At 37.3% G+C, this 25,482-nt stretch overlaps 1 protein-coding gene across 1 annotated transcript in view; it reads left to right on the top strand.

Annotated features, from left to right (window-relative positions):
• The window catches only part of LOC143728964 (cholesterol 24-hydroxylase-like), a 69,768-nt gene that overhangs the window by 26,774 nt on the left and 17,512 nt on the right, over positions 1-25,482 (top strand). The window contains exons 17-18 of the mRNA XM_077219917.1: positions 21,266-21,345; positions 21,941-21,943. Of these exons, the coding sequence (XP_077076032.1) occupies positions 21,266-21,345; positions 21,941-21,943 (83 nt within the window). The remainder of the gene's footprint in view (positions 1-21,265; positions 21,346-21,940; positions 21,944-25,482) is intronic.

Genomic DNA, 25,482 nt, shown 5'->3' with positions numbered 1-25,482 from the left:
CAGATGTCATTGTGATGACTTTGTCCAATTTGTGGCATGCAATTGCTGGACTTTCTTTATTAATCTGTATTATTTTGTTGATAGATTTTTGCATTCATCCTCATTAAGTGTTCTTTTTGAGATTCTTGAAATCGGTCATAAAAGTGTCCTGCTTTCAACTTCATTCATTTCTCCCACAATGATGATTCCCACACTATATATCACCTAATATCAAGCAGGGACATGGTGATGGGAGAAAAAAATTTAGATGGTAGGAAAATTTATATCTCAATGCTTTTGCATTCTTTCTATACTTTTGCGAGGGAAATAATTAAAAATGCACTGATATATCGGCCAATATTCGGTATCGGCTGATAAAAGCAATTATTTTCACTATCAGCCATTGGCCGATTGTTTAAAAACAGCCGATGATCAGGGCCGATTATATCTTGTCAATCAAAAGGTAGCAAAAATGTTTAAAAAAAAAAAGTCAACACCAACCTCAGTTCAAGCTGCAGCGTGGAGCACGAGGCATCTATTTCACTTTAATACAAGTTACAGCATGAAAAAACATGCATGAACATCAGAAGGTATGTTAAAAGATACAGTACAACTAACTGAGATGTATCATGTTATGTAATTCCTCAATCTGTGTTTCAACCGCAGAAACACGCCAATAAACACGCCTGTGAACAATGTCACTTAACATTGCATTTACCTCTGGAAAGTTATCCAGTGTTCACAGTTTGTTAGTAAGCAATAAAAACACTTGAGAGGAGCTTTTTAATTATACTGTATATGTATGCTTGCATAAATTTTCAAAAAAAAGTGTTTATGAAAAATACCTTATGGGCAATTTAGTATACAAACATATAATATATAACAAAGTATAATAAATGTGAAAATAAATAGCATTTGAATATAATACTGGGCTCTGTTATTAATTTTAACCTCTAATATTATAGTATAGGTTGTACCAAATGAGAGGGTTCTCTAAATAGTTTGCAGCATTAGTTGGTAGAGATTTTTGTTCCTCAAGAAAATCAAACTATCTATATCAGTATCAGCAGATATCATTCTGAATAATCAGCTATTGGTATCGGCAGAGAAATTTTGTATCGTGAATCTCTAGAAATATGAGGTAAATGGAAAAAACTACATTTCAGCACTTTTACAAGTGAACGCAAGGTTTCTCAGGGAAACGCAACAATGTTGCGAAGAAAAGCAGAGTTTCCCTGGGAAACGCTATAATTTTGTGAAAGAACGAAGAGTTTCTGGGGAACACAATGCTTTTGCAAGAAAATGCAAATGTTTTGTAGGAGAGTTTCTCTGGGGAAAGCAATGCTTTTACAAAAAAGCACAAAAGCATTGAAATATTTAATATTTAAGCATTGAAATATTTAATACCTAATATTGAAATATTAGGTGCTCCGTACCAAAAATCCCAAAACTGGATCTTCATATTTCTTCTTGCTTTTGGAAGAATTGAGGGTCTGTCTCTTCATGTTCGGACCTTATGTTTTCTGCCTAGAAAGAAGTGGGCCATCTGTCCATTGCTTTTGTCTAAAAAAACCCACAAAGCTGAGGCCTTCCAAAACTGTTGAATGTTCCTCTGGAAGCATGACATGAGGCACTAGAAGCACTAGACATGTCTGCAGGCAAGAGGGAAACCTGCTGAGATGGGGGGAAAATGCCCGTCCTGTAAACCTTTAGTCCTGGGAGGGGGATTTACATCTTTTCTATTACACCATTTGAGCAGGACTGTCTAACCCTGTTGGCGTCTCAGTTCTCATGTGAAAACAGGATTGGAGGGGTGTGTGTCTTCACTGGAAAAACTGTGGCCTTATTTTACCCAATCATTGGATGATGGACTTTTGAATATATTGGAAATTTGCAGCGTTTCTGCATAAGTGTGCAACCACTAAATTATTGAAAATTAATGCCCACCTTGTGGTGGCAATGTGGTCATGCAGCATTTTTTTTAGGTTTTCATCTCATAAATATTTCTTTACCTCATTGATTAAGCAGCCTGCTTAGAAACAGCCCAAGCCACTGTTAGTATTTTGGAACTTTCAGTACTTTTACTCTGGCGTTTGCTGTATTCATTCTATAGCAGTCTAAAGGGCTAAACTAAAAGCCAAGTGGTTTTACAAAAGTGTAGGATTCATGAAATGACAGCATCTCTGAATGATTATGCCTTTAAGCTAGCTTACACTGTTTGCTTCCGCTCTTAGGTGAGCTTTTCTCTCTAGAGACTGATATGATCTGTATGCGTTAAAGCTATGTTTTACCCATGCAGCATCATTCCAGGTGCATTCCACAGGAGCTGTGAGACAGACACACCTTTAAAAGAATTGTCAATAAAGAGCAGATAAATAAATCCATGCTCTTTTGTCTTGCAGGGAACATCCATATCAGCTTAGGTGACTATTAACTCAAAAATTAGATTCTGTTCTGTTTGCAAAAAGGTTCAGTTAAATCACTGAAAAGAATGATTCTATTCACATGTATTCTGCAGTTCACATGAAGTGAACCGACCAGTTTCTGTCAGCAAATGACCCTCCCAATTGGACATTATTTTAATTTTAGGTAACACTTTATTTTGATAGTTCACTTCAGACATTCTTCTTGTGTTAATTGGACTTCTGGTTTCAGATACGTGCTATTATGTATTCTAGCAAATACCAAAAGATAAAAAATCAAAACCTGACCGCCTCTGCTGGAAATCATATGGCCGTGGTTGGATCTTCCATCAGGACAATTATCCAAAAAAAAACTCAAATTAAACCCAAAAGTTGGTCACTGAGCACAAAATGGTGGTTCTGCCATGACTATCTCAATCTCCTGACCTGAACCCTATAGAAAATAAGTGGGGTGAACTGAAGAGAAGCACTAATATGAAAGATCTGGAGAGATTCTGTATGAAAGAATGGTCTCTGATCTCTTGTCAGGTGTTCTCCAAACTCATCAGGCAATATAGTAGAAAACACAGAGCTGTTATCTTGGCAAGAGGTTGCAAAAAGTATTTAATAAAACAATTGTTGAAAATGTGTATTCGAGAAAATCATTTATTTCATAATGAGATTTCCCCCCAGTTTTAATTGTTTTACTTCAATTTCACGAGTTCGCATCTACATATAATTATTATGATAAAGATTGTGCGTACTTGGCGTGCTGTCCGGGTGGAGGGCTCCGAGCTCGGAATTCTGCCCGAACCCAGAGTACTCCCCCGTGGTAAGAGTAGATGGAACTAGAGATGGGACTGAAAGAGAGGAGATGGGGTGGAGGTGGGATGCTGATAAACTGTCAAGGAACCAGTGTGGGTTCTGCTGATATTATCCTGTCCTAGATTGACTACTGGTTGCTCCCCACTGGTGCTGATTGGGTTAATTAACTGCACCTGCTCCTCCCAAACCTTGTTTATCAAACCTCATTTCACGAGTTCGCATCTACATATAATTATTATGATAAAGATTGTGCGTACTTGGCGTGCTGTCCGGGTGGAGGGCTCCGAGCTCGGAATTCTGCCCGAACCCAGAGTACTCCCCCCAAAAAGCATGGAGAGCAAAGGACAGCCGCCAGACTATAGACCCCCCAAAGACGCAGGGAATTTGGCGGGCTGGCTTTCAATAAGCTTGATCTCTTGACCGGGATATCTCTAGGTGTTAACTGGTGAGTCCCGTCGACCGATGGACAGGGAGTGGCAGGATTTGACAAAAACGGCTGACCGGGAGGGCCCGCGTAGCTTCAGACTTGGGTGACTCAAAAAGCGTCAGGAAATTCGGTTCTACCGGCCGCCTGCGAGGTGGAATGAATTTGACTATTCTGATAAACTGTCAAGGAACCAGTGTGGGTTCTGCTGATATTATCCTGTCCTAGATTGATTACTGATTGCTCCCCACTGGTGCTGATTGGGTTAATTAACTGCACCTGCTCCTCCCGAACCTTGTTTATCAAACCTCATGAAAGGTTAGATTTTTGTGAAGTTATTTTTGATAAAAGGTCAAAAGGATTAACAATTCCGATTAATTTTTCACAGGCTTCTTTGTTTACATTTACCAAGGGTGCCAATAATTCTGACCACGACTGTATAGTTACAAAGTTACTTATAGCAGTGGTTGTTAATCCCGGTCCTGGCGCCCTTTGTTCCCTTCCTCCCTATGCCGTTAGCAGTGCCCTTTGAACTTGAAAAATCTGCAATAAAGCTCTAGATGCATTTGTGGAATGAAGTTAAACACTCCTGCATCAGTTAAGGACACACCCCTCATTCAGCTCATAGTTTTATATCAGCAATCTAACCTCTCCTCCATCCCAAACTGTTCTCTACTCAAAATTCAAGTAAGAGTGAAGGGAATGTTTTCTTATGAGTAGAGGTATTCACAAGGGCCTAAAAGATGAAAGTTGCTCTTCACGGGGGTTGGGGTGCTTTTTGTGGCAAGCTCAAGATTAAGTCTCAGAATCCATCAATTTTGCAGTGCAAGCAAGACTGTTAAGTCTCTTGTTGCTAGGATACCATTTTTTGTGTTTTTGGAGTGTGCACTATCCTCTCCCATGGTATTGTCACTTTGCTATTTTTTAACTTCAAAGGAGGTCAAGGCTTGTTTCAGACCCTCGTTTATGAATAAGCTCGAGCAATGAATAGAACAACAGTTGCCTCTCAAACGAAAGTACATCTCTTGCTAGAAACAAGCCTGAGATGGATATATAGCAACACTGAAACAGATTTGTCTGTTCACAGAAAATGTCCTTACGCCTGGGACTCTGTCCCTGCTGTTCTAAATTCTAGGAATGATGTGGTTACATAACCCACACTAATTGGGAAAATTCATGAATTTGGTGGAAGATATCACCACTGGTGAGCTCAGTTTTTTCTCCACCACAGATGTGTCATTCAGGGCTCTGCAAAAACTGCACTTAAGCTGTTTCCATCAGATGAAGTCAGAGCTTGCCTGAGGTCTCCGCATTGCGGTTTCATCTCTGGCTCCACCAGCGCGTCTTATAGCTATCCAGGGGGACCAGTGAACGCTTGGTGGTCCGAGATTAAAAAAGACACCGGCTCAGGGGTTGGTACTGAGACGGCAAGATGGTTTGGAATGCAACTTAATCCGACCTTTCTGCGGGACCTACCAGAAACTCTAAGTCCTGGATCTGGTGTAGGGATAAGCCATGCTTTTAAAATTCACACCTCCAATTTCTCACAGGGCCCCAGAGGGATGGAGACTGCAGAAACAGAAGTCATACTACTGCATGCACATGCATTTTTTTGTTACGATAGACCCTCATAGAAAGACATGGCTTGGAGAGGGATGCTGAGATGGCTGTGGTTCATTGGCATGTTGAAGTAATGTTTTTCCCGGGTCAGTTGCATAATATGTGGGGAAGATAATAACAAGGAAACCTGACCATAAAGCATAAACATAGGCCCGTTAAAAATGCCCAAGCGAAGGTCATAGATTTTTGATGGTTTTGGACTATAGACTTGAATCCAGCATTGTAGACAAGAGTTTATGACTTCTACTCTTTGAGAAGATTGTGATTATGTAAAATTCAAACACATCATCTAAAACTGAATTGACATAGGCTAGCATGAGAATCAACACAAGAAAATGGACCTGTAGTTTACTTTCAGAGGAAGGCTAGTCTACACATGATTAAAACATTAATGTAATGGGTAATTTCTTGATGGAGCAAGGTTTGTTGATAAGGGAAGAAGGAGGCGGGAACCGGTAAACGTTTCCACACTTTAATAATAAAAAAAACACAAAACGAAAGTAAAGCTGCAGTGCCTCACGGACGACTGCCGCACACATAAACAAAACATAACATAAAATAGTCCAGACCTGGTCCTCTCTCGTCCTTCACTTTCGTCGCTCCTCCTTTTATGCATCCGTAGCTCCTCCGTGAGAGATACAAGGCCGGTGTTGCACACAGGTGATGCACATTATCAATCATGCCACATTCTCACGGCCCTCAGCCCTGCTTGCAACACTTGAATGTAGAGCTTTCATAATTTCAAAAAGGGTGGTTGTTTACAAGTGTGGTTGTTCATATGTGGTATGTTAAGCATCCATTCTAAGATATATCTTCATTGGCCAGGAGTAGCGGGCGGTGCATTTAACACCTAGGCCTTCAGGGGTGTCCTACCTGAATTAATCCACCTCTTAATACCATCCTTATGACGCCACGGCTATAGAAACCATCAATATTATACAGAAACGTAGTATAACAGGGCGTTGCATCACATACAGTTATCTTATTCAGCGAGAATGAATGCCATTACTGAAGTAAGAAACCCAATTAACTCAATTCAACGAGTCTCCTTTTACTGTGCCACATACATCATAGCAGAAGCATCAATATTAACCTAATATTATGACAAAAATACAGTCCACCCCGTGTGAACTGCATTATATATATAAAAGCATTATACTCACCAAAACTACTGATTATTTTAAATAAAATAAAAATAAATGAATAAAAATAATACATTTTATGTAAATGTTATGTTATGTTATTCATTTTCTGTAAAAATGAATAAATAAAATATAAAAAAATAAAATGTGTGCTTCCTGTTTTACAGCTTTTCGATGATGTTCACGTCGCGTAATTACGTCACTTCATAACATTCCCATGGCAACGGGAAAATGGCTGCTCTTGTGTGAAGTAAAATTTTTCAATTTCTGCTAAGATATGTGTGACTTTTTTGCAACGAAAATGCAGGAATTATGAAATCATGCGAGCCCGCGTGGAAATCGGCAATTTATGCAGCGAAAGTGCGGCGTATTTGAAAAAATGCGGCCCCCACATAAAGATGCGAACTTTGGCTGATTAGGCTATGCATTGAATTTTGCTTTCGCATAATCACGTTTTTCTGGAGGGACTGTATTAAATCTAGAGGAATATATTGTAGCTCTCGGTTTGCTAGCTCTGACTACTAGTAATAGAACGTGCCCTGACGGCCCACCACTGTGGGCCAGTAACCAGTGCTAAACATGTGAAAGTTAGTGTTTACTTCTCAACAATTAAAATATTGTAACACGTTCTGGTTTTCAAACCTCAGAGGAACAAGTCCATATCTAATGTGATGAACAACACCTGTGTGAACTTGAGGGGAACTGAATTCATACATACATCCGCTATAAATCATTTTGTCTCCAGTGGGTTGAAAGTCTTTGCGGTGGCTCAGAAGATTGTTTTGGAAAAAATGTCTGACATCATTTGTTTTACACTTGCTGTGACACCTAGAAGTGTGACTAGTACACACTTGTTCATTGTACACCTTCCTGCTTTATGATCTTCTAATGAGTGGCAAGTTCTGCTCTCAGTAGTATTGTGCCTCTACAGAATGTGAATTATTCACTTTTGTTCTTTTACTATTCAGGGATATGTGGAAGGGTTTTTTTTCATACTTTTTCTCACCCCACAGCCAAGTGTTGGGAGAACAGCAGTAGAACTTGAATATTCCCCAGTTGCCTTGTTAAATTTTGTGAAACAGCCCACTGCAGGCACCATATATTGAGAATGTTGCACAAAAATAGGCACTTATAACTGTTATATAAACCTACAGTAGACACGAAAAATGTTCTGAAGTGCATTTAAAAACAAGAATTTAAAGGACATATTTGGACATGCTCACACAGGTTATTATTACACCTTCAAGTCAAATTCCGGGGAGTCATTGAGAAGTCAATTTAGTCCTTTATTCAAATTTGTTCCATGTTTCTCTTTTTCCATGAGATTACAGGCGTCTGTTGTTTAGGCTGATAAAGGAAGAAAGTCTTGTTGTCAGTCTAAGCAGGGACTCGAACGGACTAAAGAGACCATGTCTAAAACTGGATTATGTCAATTAATTCTCATTAAATCAATTGTTTTGGATCTATTTTCATGTATAGGAGGACATCTTTATATAAAGACTACAGAGGACTTTAAATTTGCCAAGTTGGTTTTTGGAAACTAAAGATTTAATTAGTGCATATGATTTATGTTTATTCACACTTGAGTGAGGTGGAGATTATCACAGTGCTTCACATTATCATCTTCTGTTTGTGGAAAAGGAATGAACAAAAATGCGTGATCGACCGATATTGATCTTTTATAACCGATACCGATATCGACTATTTGCATGTTTATGTGCCCGATAACCGATATGAAGAACCGATATTTATTTACTGTTATACTTCTGTTTTTGACACAATTATTACAACACAAATGAACTGAACAAACCATTTTATTTAAAACAATCACTCCCTCCTATATATATATATATATATATATATATATATATATATATATATATTATAATAATATATAATATAATCACTCCCTCCTATATAATATATAAATATAAAACTTTATATTTATACACAAATAAATAGAGGGGTCTGAGTCCAAAAAATAAAGTGCCTTTGTTTAAAAATAAAAGCTTTGATGAGGTAAAAAATAAAGCACACAAATTATTCTAACATACTGTGGGAAAAAATCTAAATTATATGAATTTTAGTAGCTATTTTATTAGTGTAACTTAATACTCCCAGTTAAGCAGAACTAGGTTGTAGTGTAGAAAACAGAGTCATTCAGCATTCTGCCCTGTAAGCCTGCTTCGTTTGTTTTCATAAATGGTAAATAAATCAAATTACAATAAAAACATTTATATTATTACATTATATAATTTTTATCTAAATTATACATATAATTTATAAGCATCAGCAGCAAGAATGCTAACAATAGGCAAAATAAATGTTAAAAGTCTAATGTTTTCATATGGAGAAAATAATTGACAGGGGAGTCATATTACCTTTGCAGAAATGTAATTCATTTTAAACAGTTTTAGAAGCTTTATGTGCCGTTTAATAGGTTTAAACTAAGAGTGAGGAATAATTCACTGGGTAATATTAATTCACTGAATAATATTAGATCGAATATAACATTGTCAGGAAAGTAACAAACAAAACAGCATATACATCATTGCATTTTCCAACTAGTATGTTATTAATTATTAATAATATTTTTGTAGGTCTAGATCATGAAATGCTTTCTGACAAAGTGTTGTTTATCTATGCATTTTCACAGAACTATATATAGGCTACTCAACCGCGATCGTGCGTGCAGATAATAAATAATTAATTTCCACAAAGCGGTATATTTAGATGTGTATTAGCGAAATAATTGCTATGTAGTAAATGATAATATAATCTAGGGTTTAAACAAGATAATCTTGTCAAAAGTTTCATTCAGTGGCCGTGGTTGAGCATTCCTGATCATCAAGCCAGTTAGTGCTCAGCAATATGAACTAACTTTTTTTCGAGACTAATGGTGAGCAAATACAACAGATAAACAATTAAATTCAGCGCTTTTATTTTCAACATGCACTCATTCATGTCTGTTTTATTTAATTCATGTAAAGTTACGTCTTTATTGGGGCAGGACATGACGGATTACGCTACGTGACTCCATGAGTTCGTCTCAATTTTTTAGAACCAAGCTGCATAAAGTATATCAGGCATTTATGTCTCAAACAGCATTTGTGCATGCCTGTTATGTTAAATAAAGTTGAATAATTAAAGCAAAGCAAGTAGAACATATACTTTACGTGTGCACAGAGTTGTTGTTGACTGATCTCCTCAGACGCGGGCTGCAATGGCGGAATTCTCAAAACGGCCACAAGATGGCGCCGTTTATCGGCAAATCCGATATTACAAAACCGATACCCGATTATTGGAAAATGCTTAAATATCGGGAAAAATATCGGTAAACCGATACATCGGTCGATCACTAAGCATAACATTAGTTTTTTTGTATTGTAAAGAAATAGTACACCAAAAAGTAAGAATGCTCATGTCTTTCAAAATCATATGCTGTTTAAAAAAAAAAAAAATTATACGTAAAACACAAAAGAAGGATAAAAGTTTCTGAAGCCATAAAATAATTTTGCAAGGAACATTTATTTTCATATTACTTAACTGGTGATGGAAGACATTAGCTACGGTTACATTGGCAATTGAAATCATCTCGATTGATGAATCCGAACATAGTCTTTACATGAACATTAAATAAAGTGATTGAGTTGATGTGCGCCTTTATATGTCACAAAATTACTTTACTTTAGTAAGCGTATTTAATCTTTTTCTCATGCGCACTTCGAATATACAGAGTTTCCAGCTGTTACCGCAGACTAACCATCATCCTGCCATCGCTTCTTTTCTTTGTTTTCAACAGCGTACTTAATATTGATCTATTTCGAGTCCTGATTAAGAGACGGTGAGCACATGAAGCTTTGTGCCATGCTGCTTATATTAAACATACAGTAAAAACGCCCCTTCCCACGACCAAAACAAGGTGTTTGTGGATGAAAGTCCGACAACATTGTCCTGCAGCACTTCACAAACGATGAGTGGAATGCGAATTTTAGAATTACATGACAGTCTGTCGTGTAATTCTAAAATTCTCATTCCACTCATCATCATTTATTGTCACTGAGTCATTTATTACACTATTTTAAACAACAACAACAGCTTGTCATTAGGCCATCTTTACGTCATTGCACATGCAGAGAACTTTACAGTTTCGATTTTCAATCCGAACAAATGTTTACATGTACTATCGAACGGATTAGAAAAGGTTTAAACCAGCCCTTACAATCCGAATCACATTACAATCGGATTTGGCCAATTTATTCCCATTTACATGATTACATGTGACTTTTTTTTATTCCGACTGTGCTTCTCGTCCGATTTCAAATGGATTATTAGGCTCCATGTAAACGAAGATATTGACAACAATTGTGCTAATCTACCAAATAAAATATCTCAACTTCCAATATCTCATGACCGCTGTAACCCTAAACTCTGAGATCATGGCTCACGGCTCATATGGAGTCTGTGGGGTTTTTCGACTTGCTACATCGCATCCACATTTTAAAATACTTAGTTTTTTTTTTCCAGAAACCTCTGCAATGTTAGTTGTTCATATGGAGAAAGAGTAATCTGTACTTGGCCAGAAACAACACAGATAATTAAAGTTCATGTCTTCCTAGATAAACACATTGGCGTCTTGGGTTACATAAGGGTTCCTCTTGGGTTCCTCTTGCCAGTGTTGAGATCACACCTTTACCCTTTAGAGGATGCATTGAACTTCTGAGGCTTATGGTGTCAGCGTTAGTTAGAAATATGTGGCATTCTCTAGAATTGGACCGCAGGCGCTCTTCCAAGCCACCCACCAGCAAACAAACAGCTCAAACATTCCAGTCTGCCCTGTGTGTGTTTGTCTGCTCTCAAGAGAATCAAAAGTGGAAGGCAAGTCTACACGTGATTTACATGTGAACGTAGTGGATAAGCAGGTAATTTGTTTGAATGTACTTTTTTCATAATTACCATGTTCAACGAAAGATAATGTCTTGTTGGCCACACCTAATGTGGTGTTAGAACTAATGGTAGTGTCTAGAGACTAATTTGCTCTATGTCATTCTGGCCGAATCATCAACAGTTATTTTGCTATTTTGAGATTATCGCTCACATCACATTCTGAAATTCATGTGATTTTTTCCATTAATAACCTAGACTTTGGGGGCCCACCATAATCTAACCTGTGCTGACATAGTTTCATAATGAACCGCAAATATAAAAAATATAAAAAACTTCTCATAATCATATAAATGTCTCTTACGTTGTTTTGCGCCATTGCTTTGGCAAAGTATCTGTCAAATGAAATTAAATCAAAAGTGTGATTACAAAAGACTAATTTAATTAAATAAGTTTGTAATAATAATAAATAGTATTATACTCTTATTGTTAGGCTTCTTAAAACACCAGTGTGAATGTAATATAGACTGAGACACTATATCACAACTAAAAAGAGATCCCGGACCCCCCTAGAGGGACCAATGTCCACCCACACAAAATCCTGTGGGAAACACTGGTATGGTTGTAACAATAATTGTGTTGGATTATGTATCTAAGGTGGCTTTTACCAATGTATGAAGACTGTTCGGCTACCGATGTCGTGGTCATATACTTGTTTCATGTAAACTGAATGGAAAGGAATCTCTTTGCCCTTGTTGATCTTGGCATCTGGTAGTAAATAAAATATTTTGTAGTAGCTGTGATGTGCTCATCTGTGTCTCTGAAAGCCATCTGATGTTGTGATGCGTTTTCTGTCCCCCAAGGAAATGTGTTTGATCCTGCTGTGGTCTCATGTGACCAGCATTTACGTGGTTATGTAGCTTGTAGGCCTGAGGGATTATGGGATAGGGGTCTTATTTTGTTGTCGTAAGTCAATTTGATTGTGGAAGTTCAGAAAAATAATGAAAGTATGTGGAATTTTATCAAACATGCCTGATATAACAGCTCATCAGTTGGGGATCAAGTGACATGCATTGGATACAATTAAAGTGGAGACATCCTAAATCCAAACTGTTTGGGGCCTTCAGGAACAGAGTTGGAAACCATTGTTGCTTTTCAATCGGGAAGGGAAAAAAACTTCCTATCAATCAAACAACCCAAACTCTGGTGTCAAACAGTAAAAGGAAAACAGTGTCTGCAAGTTATTAAAAAAGTGCTCAATACTCTAACAGTTGCCTTTCTTGTCCAGCTGCAGTTTGGTGGGATGGCCTGATCTTTGGTAGTTTCTTCTTGGTTGCACCATGTTTTTCATAGTTGACTTCACATTGCTTCAAGAACAGATCTAAGCTTTACCAATCTTTGTGTAATCTTCTCTAGCTTTGGTCCTCCGACCAACAGGCAGTTCCTTCAACTCATGGGAATAAGAACAAGGGGTTATTCAAGCACTGTATAATTTAAAAGGTCTGGGAGCTCAAGCTTATAATTGAAATTAGTGTAAGAGTTTGAATACTTGGCCTCACGTCTTAAAGGTGAAGTGGTTAGTGGATTATTTCTGCATCATTTGTGGCATTATATGGAATCGTTAAAATAACGACTTTTCAAACTCCACCCATCTGTCATTGGCCTCACAAACAGACGCTGATCTGGACAATCAGATTTTTTTAAAAAGAAAAACATTTTAAAATATTCTTCTATAGAGCTGCTTTACAGCAGAAATTAAAGTCATTTCTTAATTGATGAATTTTGCGACAGTTATTTTCTTGTTTATTTCTTTGAAGCTGCTTTAAAACCATCTGTATTGTATAAATCGCTATACGAATAAATCTGACGAATTTATTTGAAAATGGACAAGAAAAAGTATTTCAGTGTCTTACATTTTACAAACTTTACCTTAAAACACAAGACATAATAAATATCAAAACCCTCCCTGGTTTCCTAACAGAGTAAACATACAGCACTCAGCACTCGTCTCCCTGAGGAGGCGACAAGGCTCTGAGCAAATGGCTTCATTTGTAGTTATGTGCTGAAGTGAGGATCAAGGTCACTGTTCCAGTCAATGATTAAACTAAAGACAACGCTCCCAGCAGCAGGTAAAGATTGAAGCTGTACTGTAACATTGTAGCTGGTTATTCAGTCACTTTACTTTGGTTCAAATGGATAGTTCACCCAAAAATGAAAATCCTGTCATCAATTACACTCAAGTCGTTCTGAATCTGCATGACTTAGGCTACTACTTATTTTGAACACAAAATGTTTTTTGTCCATACAATGTGTCAGTGGGGTCCAGTGTTCATTCAGACTTTCATTGTATGACTTTCATGGCAGTCTAGCTGTTCATTACTTTGTCCACACTACTGCATTGTTTATATTGTGTTGTGTAGCCCTAGCTTTATTTTTTTGAATTGACGAATACAGAGTACTGCCACCTGCTGGAATGGAGAGTTATTTCCTCTCAAGCAGGTATACATGCCAGTTGGTCGTTGGCTGTAGGGTGGTGAGTAGTGTGTAAACCATTGGCTTTGCAGTGTGTTCAAGTGCAACTTTAAGGCCCAGACGCAGGCGACTTGAGGCGAAACCATAGTCTACTGTCGTCACCTCCAATTCTTTAATGTTGGATTGGTGTTTCTAGCCCTTTTGGGACTTTTCCTCCATTTTATCATCTGTCAGCTGAAATTGTAAAATGTGGGGAAAAAACTCTTAACAAGCCACACAAGTATTGTACATGTTACAGTTTAAACTATTTTTCTTTAAATCCCAAACTGAGCAATACTAATAGTCAAGCATGCCTTAGCAAATACCACTAATACGCCTAATGGATCCCAGTCTAGAACCTCAACATGAACTCACTATCCAAACATGACTTTTCTCTATCTATATCCATTTCTGTCTTTCTCTAACATTCTTTGTTTTCTCTTATCCTCTGTTCTTATTTCCCCTATCCTGCAGTGAGACAAAACAAGATTTGTTCTCACTTTTTTTTTTTTGCCAAGTTTGAATTATAAACTCAGACGGAGTTAATTTAAGTTTATAGATGGCCAATAGCTTTTTGTCCCTCTCTTTAAGTTTCATTGTCTGCCGTGCTGTAGTTTTCTAACAGAATGAGGTCAGACTGTAAGGAATGAATTATTTTAGGGATTGTTGTTTCTGCTTGCACTGCCACATCTTGCAGCAATTGATCCAGCAACTTCTTGCACACACCCATTTTAAAGCTATCGCTTGGAGTTTTTTCCTCTATTTTTTTTCCCTTTCTGTTTCTCTTCTTCAAGACTCACTTGAAGAGTCTTTCACAAACACACACACAGTTTTGATTTGTATTTAAAACACATGCAGTATTGGCAGCGCCCATAGTGTGTTGCAACAGATGTTCAAAAGAAACTGAACGACAGCGTTCCTGTAGGATCATCAGCATGTTTCCAAGACTGAATTCATCTCAGTTCTCTCGGAACAAACCCTGCTGCATTTGTGGGATTTGGGTGCGACTGCTGTTGAAAAGGGGTGCTTGTGGTGTCATGAAGACAGCTTTTAGTGTGCTGTGGCCTATCCTGAAGATTCCCGCGTGAGCCTTGTGCCGCAGTGTATGGAAGTGGGTCATGGCATTGCTGATGTGATTGGAAGCGACAAAGCGAGAGGGCCAGACTCAGTCCCCCACCCCCACACGCTCATCCACGTCGTGCCGCCACACACAAACATCCATGTCAGTTCACTGAACTAACATGGGCAAAATAGCTGATCAGTGTGTTAGATTTATTTGATTATGATATGCAGTGTTGTCTCTCAATACATTTGGAGCTGAAATTTTGGAGTATGTGATATAGTAAACCAAACTACAAGATATGGGTATATTATGTGCAATATTTTTTACCATATAAACTGCAAAAATAAACAATACAGACACACTACAAACACAAAAATAAAACAACTATTTTGAAGATTTGGAAGCAGCAGAATAGTTAAGTTTTACTTTTACTTGTATGGAATATAAAGTATATATGGAAATTTGAATTTGTTACATTTACAGATAAGTAGCCTACACCTTAATTTGCAACACGGAAGCTATTTGATGAGAAGATGTGTGAGACTTCCAATTAATTTGCCTCTATAGGTAAATAACTAGAATAACAGTGCATAAATTGTAAAACATTTTGTGCTACAAACCAGTGTGTGATTTTGATTATGATCATTAAAATAATATGATAACAAATGCAAGTTTGCAAAATCAAGCAGCATAATAGACTTTTATGGGGCGGCAGTGGCTCAGTGGTTCATGTAGGTTGTCTACAAACCGAAAGGTTGGTGGTTCAATCCCCGGTTCCACCTGACCAAGTGTTGAGGTGTCCATGAGCAAGACACCTAACCCCAACTGCTCCCGACGAGCTGGGTGGCGCCTTGCATGGCTGACACCGCCGTCGGTGTATGAATGTGTGTATGAATGGGTGAATGTGAGGCAAAATATGTAAAGCGCTTTGGTGGCCATTCGGTCTGTGAAAGCGCTATATAAATGCAGTCCATTTACCATATATCACACTATAATTTAAGTTACGGACTGGCATATGAACTATTAATCACTGCAATTAATTCTTAAATTAATTGTTTATTTAAAATAAGTTTTAAATTAAAAAATAAGAAAACAATTATTTTATTAGCTCTTTAAATACAGAGAAATCCGCAGAGAAAGTAGTTGCTAGCAAGCTGCAAGTTCAAGCTAGACGTGCATTTAAGGGATATGGTAAGTCATACCACTTATTACACTGTATTTCACCACATAAATAATAATAAGAAATATATAAGAGATATTGATTTGAGATTAAACTAAATCATATCTGTTTGTTATCTTATAATCTGTTGTAGTGTACAAGCACAAAACAATCCTGCCAAATTGACATCGGCTGCATTTCATGTATGAAACAAGAGAGTGAGTCCACGATACCTAGATGACATAATTAAATAACTACACAAAATATTGATTTTAGTTTTAATATTTTATTAGCTCAACAAACGCAAAACTTCCACAACGAAAAATCTTTCCTAGCAAGCGTAAAGCGCCGACTTCAGTAACCCGGATGATCCTGTGTTATCAGTTTTTACAGGTTGTTATTGGGGGACTAAAATACCACTAGATGGTGTGATTGATCAATCAGAATCAAGTATTCCACAGAGCCGTGTCATAAATTATATTTAAAATTCAACCTGCCAAAGTGGCTAGTAGGAGTGACTGCGTTACACACCACTGCTTAAATACACCTGCACTAGTGTTAATGTCAAGCCCTGAGTTTAATGTACTTAAACGCACTGCGAGTATAATAGTTTTGAATATGAAATACTGAATAATACATGCACTGGTTGTTATCTTGAATCAGGCCCAGAGGGATTTGTGAAGACTTAACATTGAGTTGTTTTAATGTTCGTTGTCTTCTGAGCTGAATCTTATAGCAAAAGGTCAGTTATGTTCTCCTCAAACCATGGATGTTTATAACTGCTTTTGGGTATAGTGGAGTCATATTTCGGTAATGCTTTAGTTTGGGGTCCAATTCTCACTATTAACTAGTTGTTTACTAGCATGCATATTACTAAGATATTGTCTGTTTATTTGTACTTATAAAGCACAATCCTACCCAATACCTAAACTACCTATTAATAAGCATTAAATTAGTAGTTTATTGAGGCAAAAGTCACAGTTAATAGTTAGTAAATAGTGAGAATTGGACCCTAAACTAAAGTGTGACCCATATTTCTTAAAGCTGGTTCTGGTTGGAGTGGTGTTTGGTAGAGGGTAGATCTTTTCACTAGGAGGCTGGTCCAGATATTTTGTGGATCGGAGTTGATTCTTAATCGGCTTGGCCCATGCCCATAGTTCAGTCACCCAGATGAAGTTAGATTAAAGTGTCACTAGGGATTTGCAGCCGCCCAGCACTGCCTCGCTGTCCACCGCTGCTGAGGGCTTTACTCAGACAAGCCAGTGGGTTTAGCTTTTAGGCTAATAACTAATGCCACCCATCTTATACACCCTGCCAACACAGTTGGCATATAAAATGACTCTTTTATAACAGAGGAAATATGACCAACATTATTGTGTGGCATTCATTTTGGATAATTTCACAAAAACTGAACAGAAGTGCATGAATTAAATGATTAAAATCAGCACATAAACACGTTTTGTCTTTTCTTCTTTAAAAAGGAACTTTTGGCTGTGACAATTTCCCAGTTTCCCAGCTATCTGTCAGCACATGTATTTAATTCCTTGTATAGCCAAATGAAACAAACTGCACGCCTTCAACAGTTTTTGAAAAAGTTAGTTAAAGTATGTGCTTCATTTCTGCTCACAATAGTAATTGGTGAACTTGAGAAGGTCGGAAAGTAAGGTCTTTGCTCAGTTGGTCAATAAGACCAAATGTTAAATAGCAGCATCATTTATTTTACAAACAGGAAATATGTTATGGGAGTGTAAAGTCACATTTAGTTAGTGGGTCCCCTCATCTGAGGGCAGGGACAATGCTCCTAGTTGTTCCCATTAATTCGTTCAAATGGTCGTTTTCAATGAATATATTCAAAACTATAATTTAACGATTTTTTTGCTTCATGACTCAAAAATGTTTCCTGCACTGTGTTTTTCACTTAAAGTTCCCCTGTAGTCAAACATTTTATCCCTCAAAACTCATCCTTGATCACCAAAATGACATATTTAAAAAAAAAATGTTCTTGTAAAAAAATTTATTCATGCCTTAAAATAGCTTGAATGTAACTCCTACACTCTTGCCTCATTTAGTATACGCGGTTCTATGAATATGCAAGTTAGCCCCGCCTCCACCCACTCACGACAGCTCAGAGATCCACTCGTTGACGTGATTGGTTACAAGGTAGTGCTGCACGATTAATCATATCGAAATCGCAATCGTGATGTCAAGCCTATGCGATTATATGACTGCGTAAAATGCTGCGATTTTTTATGAAATAAACAAATCAAAGCTGTTAATGCAATTAAAGCAGCATCTGTTATTTTTTGTCATCCTTTGGCTAGTGTTACATAATTTATTCGTACAAATCGCTCTTATTCGTACAAATGCCTTTAAACCATTCATGCGTGACAAGTCAAAATAGAGCGCTGCCTGTAAATGTCCTGACTGTGACTCACAGAAAGACGCATTTCAGAATTATCACTAATCTGTTTGTGCATTTTGCTTTAGAACCAAGCAAGTTGACTCATGAAACCATTTGTTTATCAAAACGCAATTGCATATCGCAATCGCAATATTGACCTCAATAATCAATAATATTAAAAACACCACATAGACATATATTTCACCACAGGGGGACTTTAAATGTTTGTGTTAAAAATATAATCCGGTCAAATGTGTTTTCAGCTACATCTGAAAGAGGTCGAAAGTGGACAAGCTCAAAACGTTTTAGGCTAGGGATGCACCGATCTGATACTCAGCATCGGTATCGGCTCCGATACAGCCATTTTTGCCGGATCGGGTATCGACCAGACGAGGCCGATCCAAATCCGATATTGTGCCTATACTATTCTGTGTTATTGTTAAGCCCCACAAAAGCACCAAAAACATTATAAAGCACCATAAAGTTTTTTGTGCACTATATTACAAGTGTTCTGAAGCCATTATAGTATAATGTGAGATAGAAATGAACATTTAAGTCATTAAATTCAAGATCACGTAAACTTTTCCCTCCGCTGCAGCCTGCGGCTGTCAGTCATTCTTCATTCAGCATTCAGCGTCGCGTTCGGTTACGACAGTCAACATGATAAAACTCTCTCCAAGATGATTCAATGTTACTATTATTATACTTAATCTGTAGATAAAGCTCTATGGTTTCGCATAAAACAACTATCTTGTTGGACTTTATTGCTGTAACTTAATCATGTTTCTACCGTGTGTCTGTTAGATCACAACACTAGAGTAGAGTCCACTATAATTGTTCTTCAGGCGCACAGTAACTAAAATTTAAAACTGTTAAAAGAAAAGGCTCAATAAACTATTGCATAGATAGATAACTTTACTGTATAATACACTACGCATCAATATGTCTTTCGTTTTTGTGCTTTGAACTTTTCAATGAGGACTCGACGCGCTGTGACTCCGTGTTGCTTCAAGCGCATCATTTTGCGCTCGGGATGCGCATAAGCGCCTTGTGCCGCACTGTATTGCAGCCTTTCATATCATAATACAGTGACGCAATGAAAAATTATTAATGGCCTTTCTTGTTCTTTCCTATCTATCATATGTTGCTGCCTCATTAAACGGCTGTGCTATACATTTAAGACATGTCTCAATTGTATAGTAGCCTATAGCTATATATAAAATAATGTATGTTTTTCATGAATGTATTTTACAATACAAAGAGCAATGTGTAACGTTTTACCAGATTTAGTGTTACACTTGTCTCTTATTTGTATTTTTCACTAGATGTTCAGATTTTATACAATTATTGTGGACTTATGATTTTTCTGGACTAAATTTTACTGCTGAATTATCCACTAATCTAGTTTATAAAAGCATTTTTGTCATAGATTATGATCATATATTTTTTGGATTTGTTTTTCTTTACAATGAAGTTGTCTGTATTAAGTAGATTGTGTTTAACACACAAAAGAGTGATTATCAGTTCAACACACAGAGAGTTATATAAATTCTACTGAAAAAACTGTGTTGGTATCGGATCTGCATCGGTATCGGTCGATACTCAGAATTTTTGGTATCGGATCGGATCGATTCTGAAAAAAGTGGTATCGGTGCATCCCTATTTTAGACCCCGTTTACACCTGTATTTAGCATTGTCCACTTGTGATCCGATCGACCAAAACACAAATCTTAATGCCAGGTATAAACAGTGGCTTGACATATGACATCCTTTATAGGCATTTGGACGTTAACAGTTACAGATTTCTTTGTAAAGTTCACTGCTGTAACATCTACAGCCGTTTAGAGTAGCAGCTGTAGACTGCGGTAAAATAATTCTCTCATGACAATTCTTGGATTGTTTGGCATGGTAATGGATATGACAAAGTTGATATGTTTGGTCTTGGTGGAATAGATCTTGGTGTTAAGACATGCTGTGGCTCCTGTACAATAGAACACATGATTTACCTTTAGCAGATCTATACAGGTGGAGCTGGGGAGGGTTTCTGAAAGTACACTGCAACTGCTACAGTAAATGCTGACCAAGTTTTCGAAGGTTTATCAGCGAGTTCATTGGCTACTGATACAGCAGGAACCAATCAGCTGTGCCCTATAGAGAATGATGTGACTGCAAGCAGATTGAGTTGTATTTATCTATATTATGTATTTATGAACTTTGTATTTATCATTCACTTAATCTAAACTCTGTAACCTGTGATCTTATAATTAGGCATTGCATTGCATTATTCCTTTTCTTGTTTGTTTTTTGTCTTGCATGTTACGAGGTCTATGGTGTGGTGTATCATTTTCCATGCGGTTATAGCCAGAACCGTGATGTCAGCCCAGAAATTGAAAGTAGTATCAGTCTTGTTACTGGCTTTGTACAGACCACATCAAACCCTGCATGATGCTTTTGGGCCTTTTGAATTCTTTGAAACTGTGTACTGAGAAAACAGAAAAAATCTCAACTGTGTTATCAGAAGGGAGGCTAATTTTAGGCTTAAAGCACTGTGGGATGAAATTAAAAACACATATTCATGAGCAATTAAGTAGGCTGAAATTCAAAACAACCCCCAAAATAGATCACAGGGTGAATTCTCAAGTCTTTTATTAAACTGAAGTTTCACCTTGTTATAACCTGAAATGTTTCTTTACAGTAAGTTCACAGCGAAAATTGGTTCTCATAAATGATTCTCAGTTCACAACAGAAAAGCCACTAGTTACACTACTAATACTGTGGGGGGGGGGGGGGGGGGGTTCTTTACATTAGATTACATTCAATTTTAAATGTTCTCCCCTTTTTATTTTGTCTTACAGATGCATCCTCAAACTACATTCGCCAGCTGGAAACCAAGGTCCGGATTCTAGAGGACAATAACAACAAACTTCTGTCACAAGTAAGGACTGAGTTAACAACAGGCTTTCTTTCTATAGCACTTGCATAAACAGTATATGGTCATATGAGTAACAAGATCTAGATTTGCCATCGGGTGCCAACCTTAGTGGTAGCAGTTGGGGTTTATAAAAGAGTCAACCAGTCTTTAATTCATGGAGAGTCAAACTGTTAAATTGGCACACAGCATCCCCTCTGGCATGAAGAAGGAGCGGCTTACCATCACGCTGGGATTGTGTGGGCATCTCTGAGCGTCTGTGGCCTCAATTTAACCTCTCATGGAGAATGAGTGGGCTTTACCAACTGAAAATGCATTTAAAATTCACCTATGTATCCCGAGGGTACCACAATCAACCTGCTTATCACCAAAAGTCAGAAATGTATTTCCCCAATATAGTACAGACATCTACAACAAAACCAGCAGAGGAGCATTACAGCCCACTCTCCCCTGCTCTTGAAAAGGATTTCAATAGTTCTTTCACCTCAAGCTTGTGTAGGTAGGAATAAGTCGTGCATATTAAAGAAGTGAGGGGCAATTACATTTTCACGGCTTCACAGAGGTATTGTTGAAAAGAAGCCACAGTGGTAGCTTTTAAAAGCAGGTGAAGGGATAGTTCACCCAAAAATCAAAAAATTAACTGTACTGTACTAGACTGTTACCATTGGTGGGGAAAGTTACTTTGAAAAGTAATGTATTACAATATCGCATTACTCCCTTAAAAAGTAACTAATTGCGTTTATGAAAAGTAATGCGGTACGTTACATTTTCTAACGTGGGCTGGGCTTGTTGTTGTTTTTTTTAATAACAAAAAAGTTATATTTTTGGGCAAATGTAAAGGCCCTTTCCTTTCAGACCAAAATTGAAATAATAAGGCTGAAGGAAATGCAAATTCACGCGTGTACAGTAGAGGGCGCAGCTCAAGCAAACAAAAGAAGAATAGGATTCAGGAGAAAAAAGTTTAACACTTACATCACCAATAAAAACAAAAAATCTTATGTCATTTTTGCTTATGGTTTAGCTGAATCATCGAAGGTCAGAAGCAAGTACATTGGTCAATAAAGTGAGATTAAATGCATACAAATATTTGTTTTATTTAACAGGTCCTTCTCAAAAAATTAGCATATTGTGATAAAGTTAATTATTTTCCATAATGTAATGATACAAATTAAACTTTCATATATTTTAGATTCATTGCACACCAACTGAAATAATTCAGGTCTTTTATTGTTTTATCTTTTATTTAATACTGATGATTTTTCATCAGCATACAGCTCATGAAAACCCAAAATTCCTATCTCAAAACATTAGCATATCATGAAAAGGGTCTCTAAATGAGCTATTAACCTAATCATCTAAATCAACTAATTAACTCTAAACACCTGCAAAAGATTCCTGAGGCTTTAAAAACTCCCAGCCTGTTTCATTACTCAAAACCGCAATCATGGGTAAGACTGCCGACCTGACTGCTGTCCAGAAGGCCATCATTGACACCCTCTAGCAAGAGGGTAAGACACAGAAAGAAATTTCTGAACAAATAGGCTGTTCCCAGAGTGCTTTATCAAGACAACTCAGTGGGAAGTCTGTGGGAAGGAAAAAGTGTGGTAAAAAACGCTGCACAACGAGAAGAGGTGACCGGACCCTGAGGAAGATTGTGGAGAAGGACCGATTCCAGACCTCGGGGGACCTGCGGAAGCAGTGGACTGAGTCTGGAGTAGAAACATCCAGAGCCACCGTGCACAGGCGTGTGCAGGAAATGGGCTACAGGTGCCGCATTCGCCAGGTCAAGCCACTTTTGAACCTGAAACAGCGGCAGAAGCGCCTGACCTGGGCTACAGAGAAGCAGCACTGGACTTCAGGCATTTGGGCATTTCCTTTTCCCCAGTCTTCCTCCAGACTCTGGCACCTTGATTTCCGAATGACATGCAAAATTTGCTTTCATCCGAAAAAAGTACTTTGGACCACTGAGCAACAGTCCAGTGCTGCTTCTCTGTAGCCCAGGCAAATTTAAAAGTAATGCGTTACTTTACTAGTTACTTGAAAAAAGTAATCTGATTATGTAACTCAAGTTACTTGTAATGAGTTACCCCCAACACTGGCTGCTACTACTGTCTGTAACAATTGTTTTGATTATCAATTAATCTGTTGAATATTTCTTCAATTAATCAGTTAATCGGTTACAAGGATTGCTGTACTTAATTGTTGTAAATCCTATCTAATGTGCTCCTCTAAGCAATGAGCAAAATAGATATATTAATGTAATGAATGAACTGTATTATGTCCACCAAAAAAGCTTTAAAATATAAACATTCCATTATTAATCAAAAATCAATTCGTTGTTTACAAATACAAACATTTTAAAAAGTATTAAATAATGTTTTTGAAAGAAGTCTATTATGCTCAACAAGGCTGCATGTATTTGGATTCATAATACAGTAAAAACAGTAATATTGTGAAATATTGTTACCATTTCATATAATTCTCTATTTAAGTTAATTAATTCATTCTCGTGAAGTTCATTTTCAGCATCATTACTCCAGTCTCCAGTGTCACATGATCCTTTAGAAAGCAGTCTAAGATGTTGATTTGCTGCATCACAGGAATAAATTACATGGTTATTTTAAATTGTAATGATATTTTACAGTATTACTATTTTTACTATTTTTGATCAGGTAAAGGCAGCCTTGGTAAGAAATAAAAGACATGGGATTACAATTAAATATTTATAATTTTAAAACTTTTTTTTGTTCAATGAATGAATATTTTATTTAAAAATATATATATTTTAGTCAAAATAATTTGTTCCTTTTCTCTGATCCACTCAAATAGACCTATGGCATTTGTTGCTAAATATCAGGTTTGGCATCAATGAAATCAGAACCTCAATGTAGCCAGTGTCACGACTGGTGTATGGCTTCAGAAAGCTTGGAATATGATGCACAAGCCATATTAACTACTTTTGACTTCCCTAGGTCAGACCTTTCACTTTAATATGTACAGTAAAAGAGCAGCCAGTCCTTTCTTTAGCATTTCTTCTTTTCTGTTCCACGGATGAAAGAAAGTCATATACTCAGAATGACACGGTGGTGTATTTCTGGGTGAATTATTCCTTCAGTCTCCAGTGAGAATAAAAACACTGTGTGGGCACTGGAAATACTGACTACAAAGCAGTTCTCATGAAGCCCTTTGTAGGTAGAATTCATCACAGTATTCATAGAAACAAAGCCGAGAGTGTTGGCATGGCCAAGGGCTTGTAAGAGTCCTTGGATCTGCAATAATTCTCTCTTTTAATCATATATCCTCATTACGTTTTCATCGCCAGCCCCCCTCTGTCTCGCAGTGGATGTGGGTGTATCAGACGGTGTTATGAGTCTTTTCGAGTCAAAGCTATCTCTGAACATGTGGAACATAGGGCTTTGAATGTCTGAAAGCATTTTATACCCAGGATGGAAAGTACTTTGTAAGAGTATGATTGAAATGCAAGAGAGTTACTTTCTCCCTCCGGTCAAATGAGAGAAAACGGTTTTCGTCTCATCGGTGCAGTCCGCTGAGAATGAGTGCATTCACTTGAAGCATGATTAATTCAGAGGAGAGCTCAATCCTTCAGAGAACGCTGTCCTGAGCGCACATGAACCGAGCTGAACTCGTGATTTCCCAGGATACCGACACTAAGTTTTTCCTAAAAGCCATTTCAGCTGTTGTGATAGATGACACTTTTGGTTTGTGACTTACTTGTGACCCTGAGATTGAAAGGTCTGTTGTCATGGAAAGGCCCTAAAAGTCTTTATTTTGCTGACAAATGTCACATTCACGTCATGGTAGAAACTGGTGTTAGAAAAAGTTATTTTTAAAAAGAACGCATTATAATATTGCGTTACTCCCTAAAAAGTAAGTAACTGCTTTACCTGGGTAGTTTTTATGGAAAGTAATATGTTGCTTTTGCGTAAATTTTTTTCACCTGGACTTTTTTGTTTTTTTTGTTTTGTTTTTTAAATAAATAAATAAAAAGATCTATTTTTGGCAAATGTTAGGGCCCCTTCACACCAAAAGTGAAATGAATGAAGGAAATACAGGATAAATGAAATGCAAATTCACTTCTGTACAGAAAGAAGTTGGTTAATAAAGTGAGATTAAATACATTAA

This window comes from Siphateles boraxobius, unplaced genomic scaffold (assembly GCF_051911475.1).
Source record: "Siphateles boraxobius isolate OS27281-9 unplaced genomic scaffold, OSU_SipBor_1 8, whole genome shotgun sequence".
NCBI lineage: Eukaryota > Metazoa > Chordata > Actinopteri > Cypriniformes > Leuciscidae > Siphateles > Siphateles boraxobius.
The sequence above is the reverse complement of the archived record's forward strand: the minus strand, read 5'-3'. Positions and strand labels throughout refer to the sequence as shown.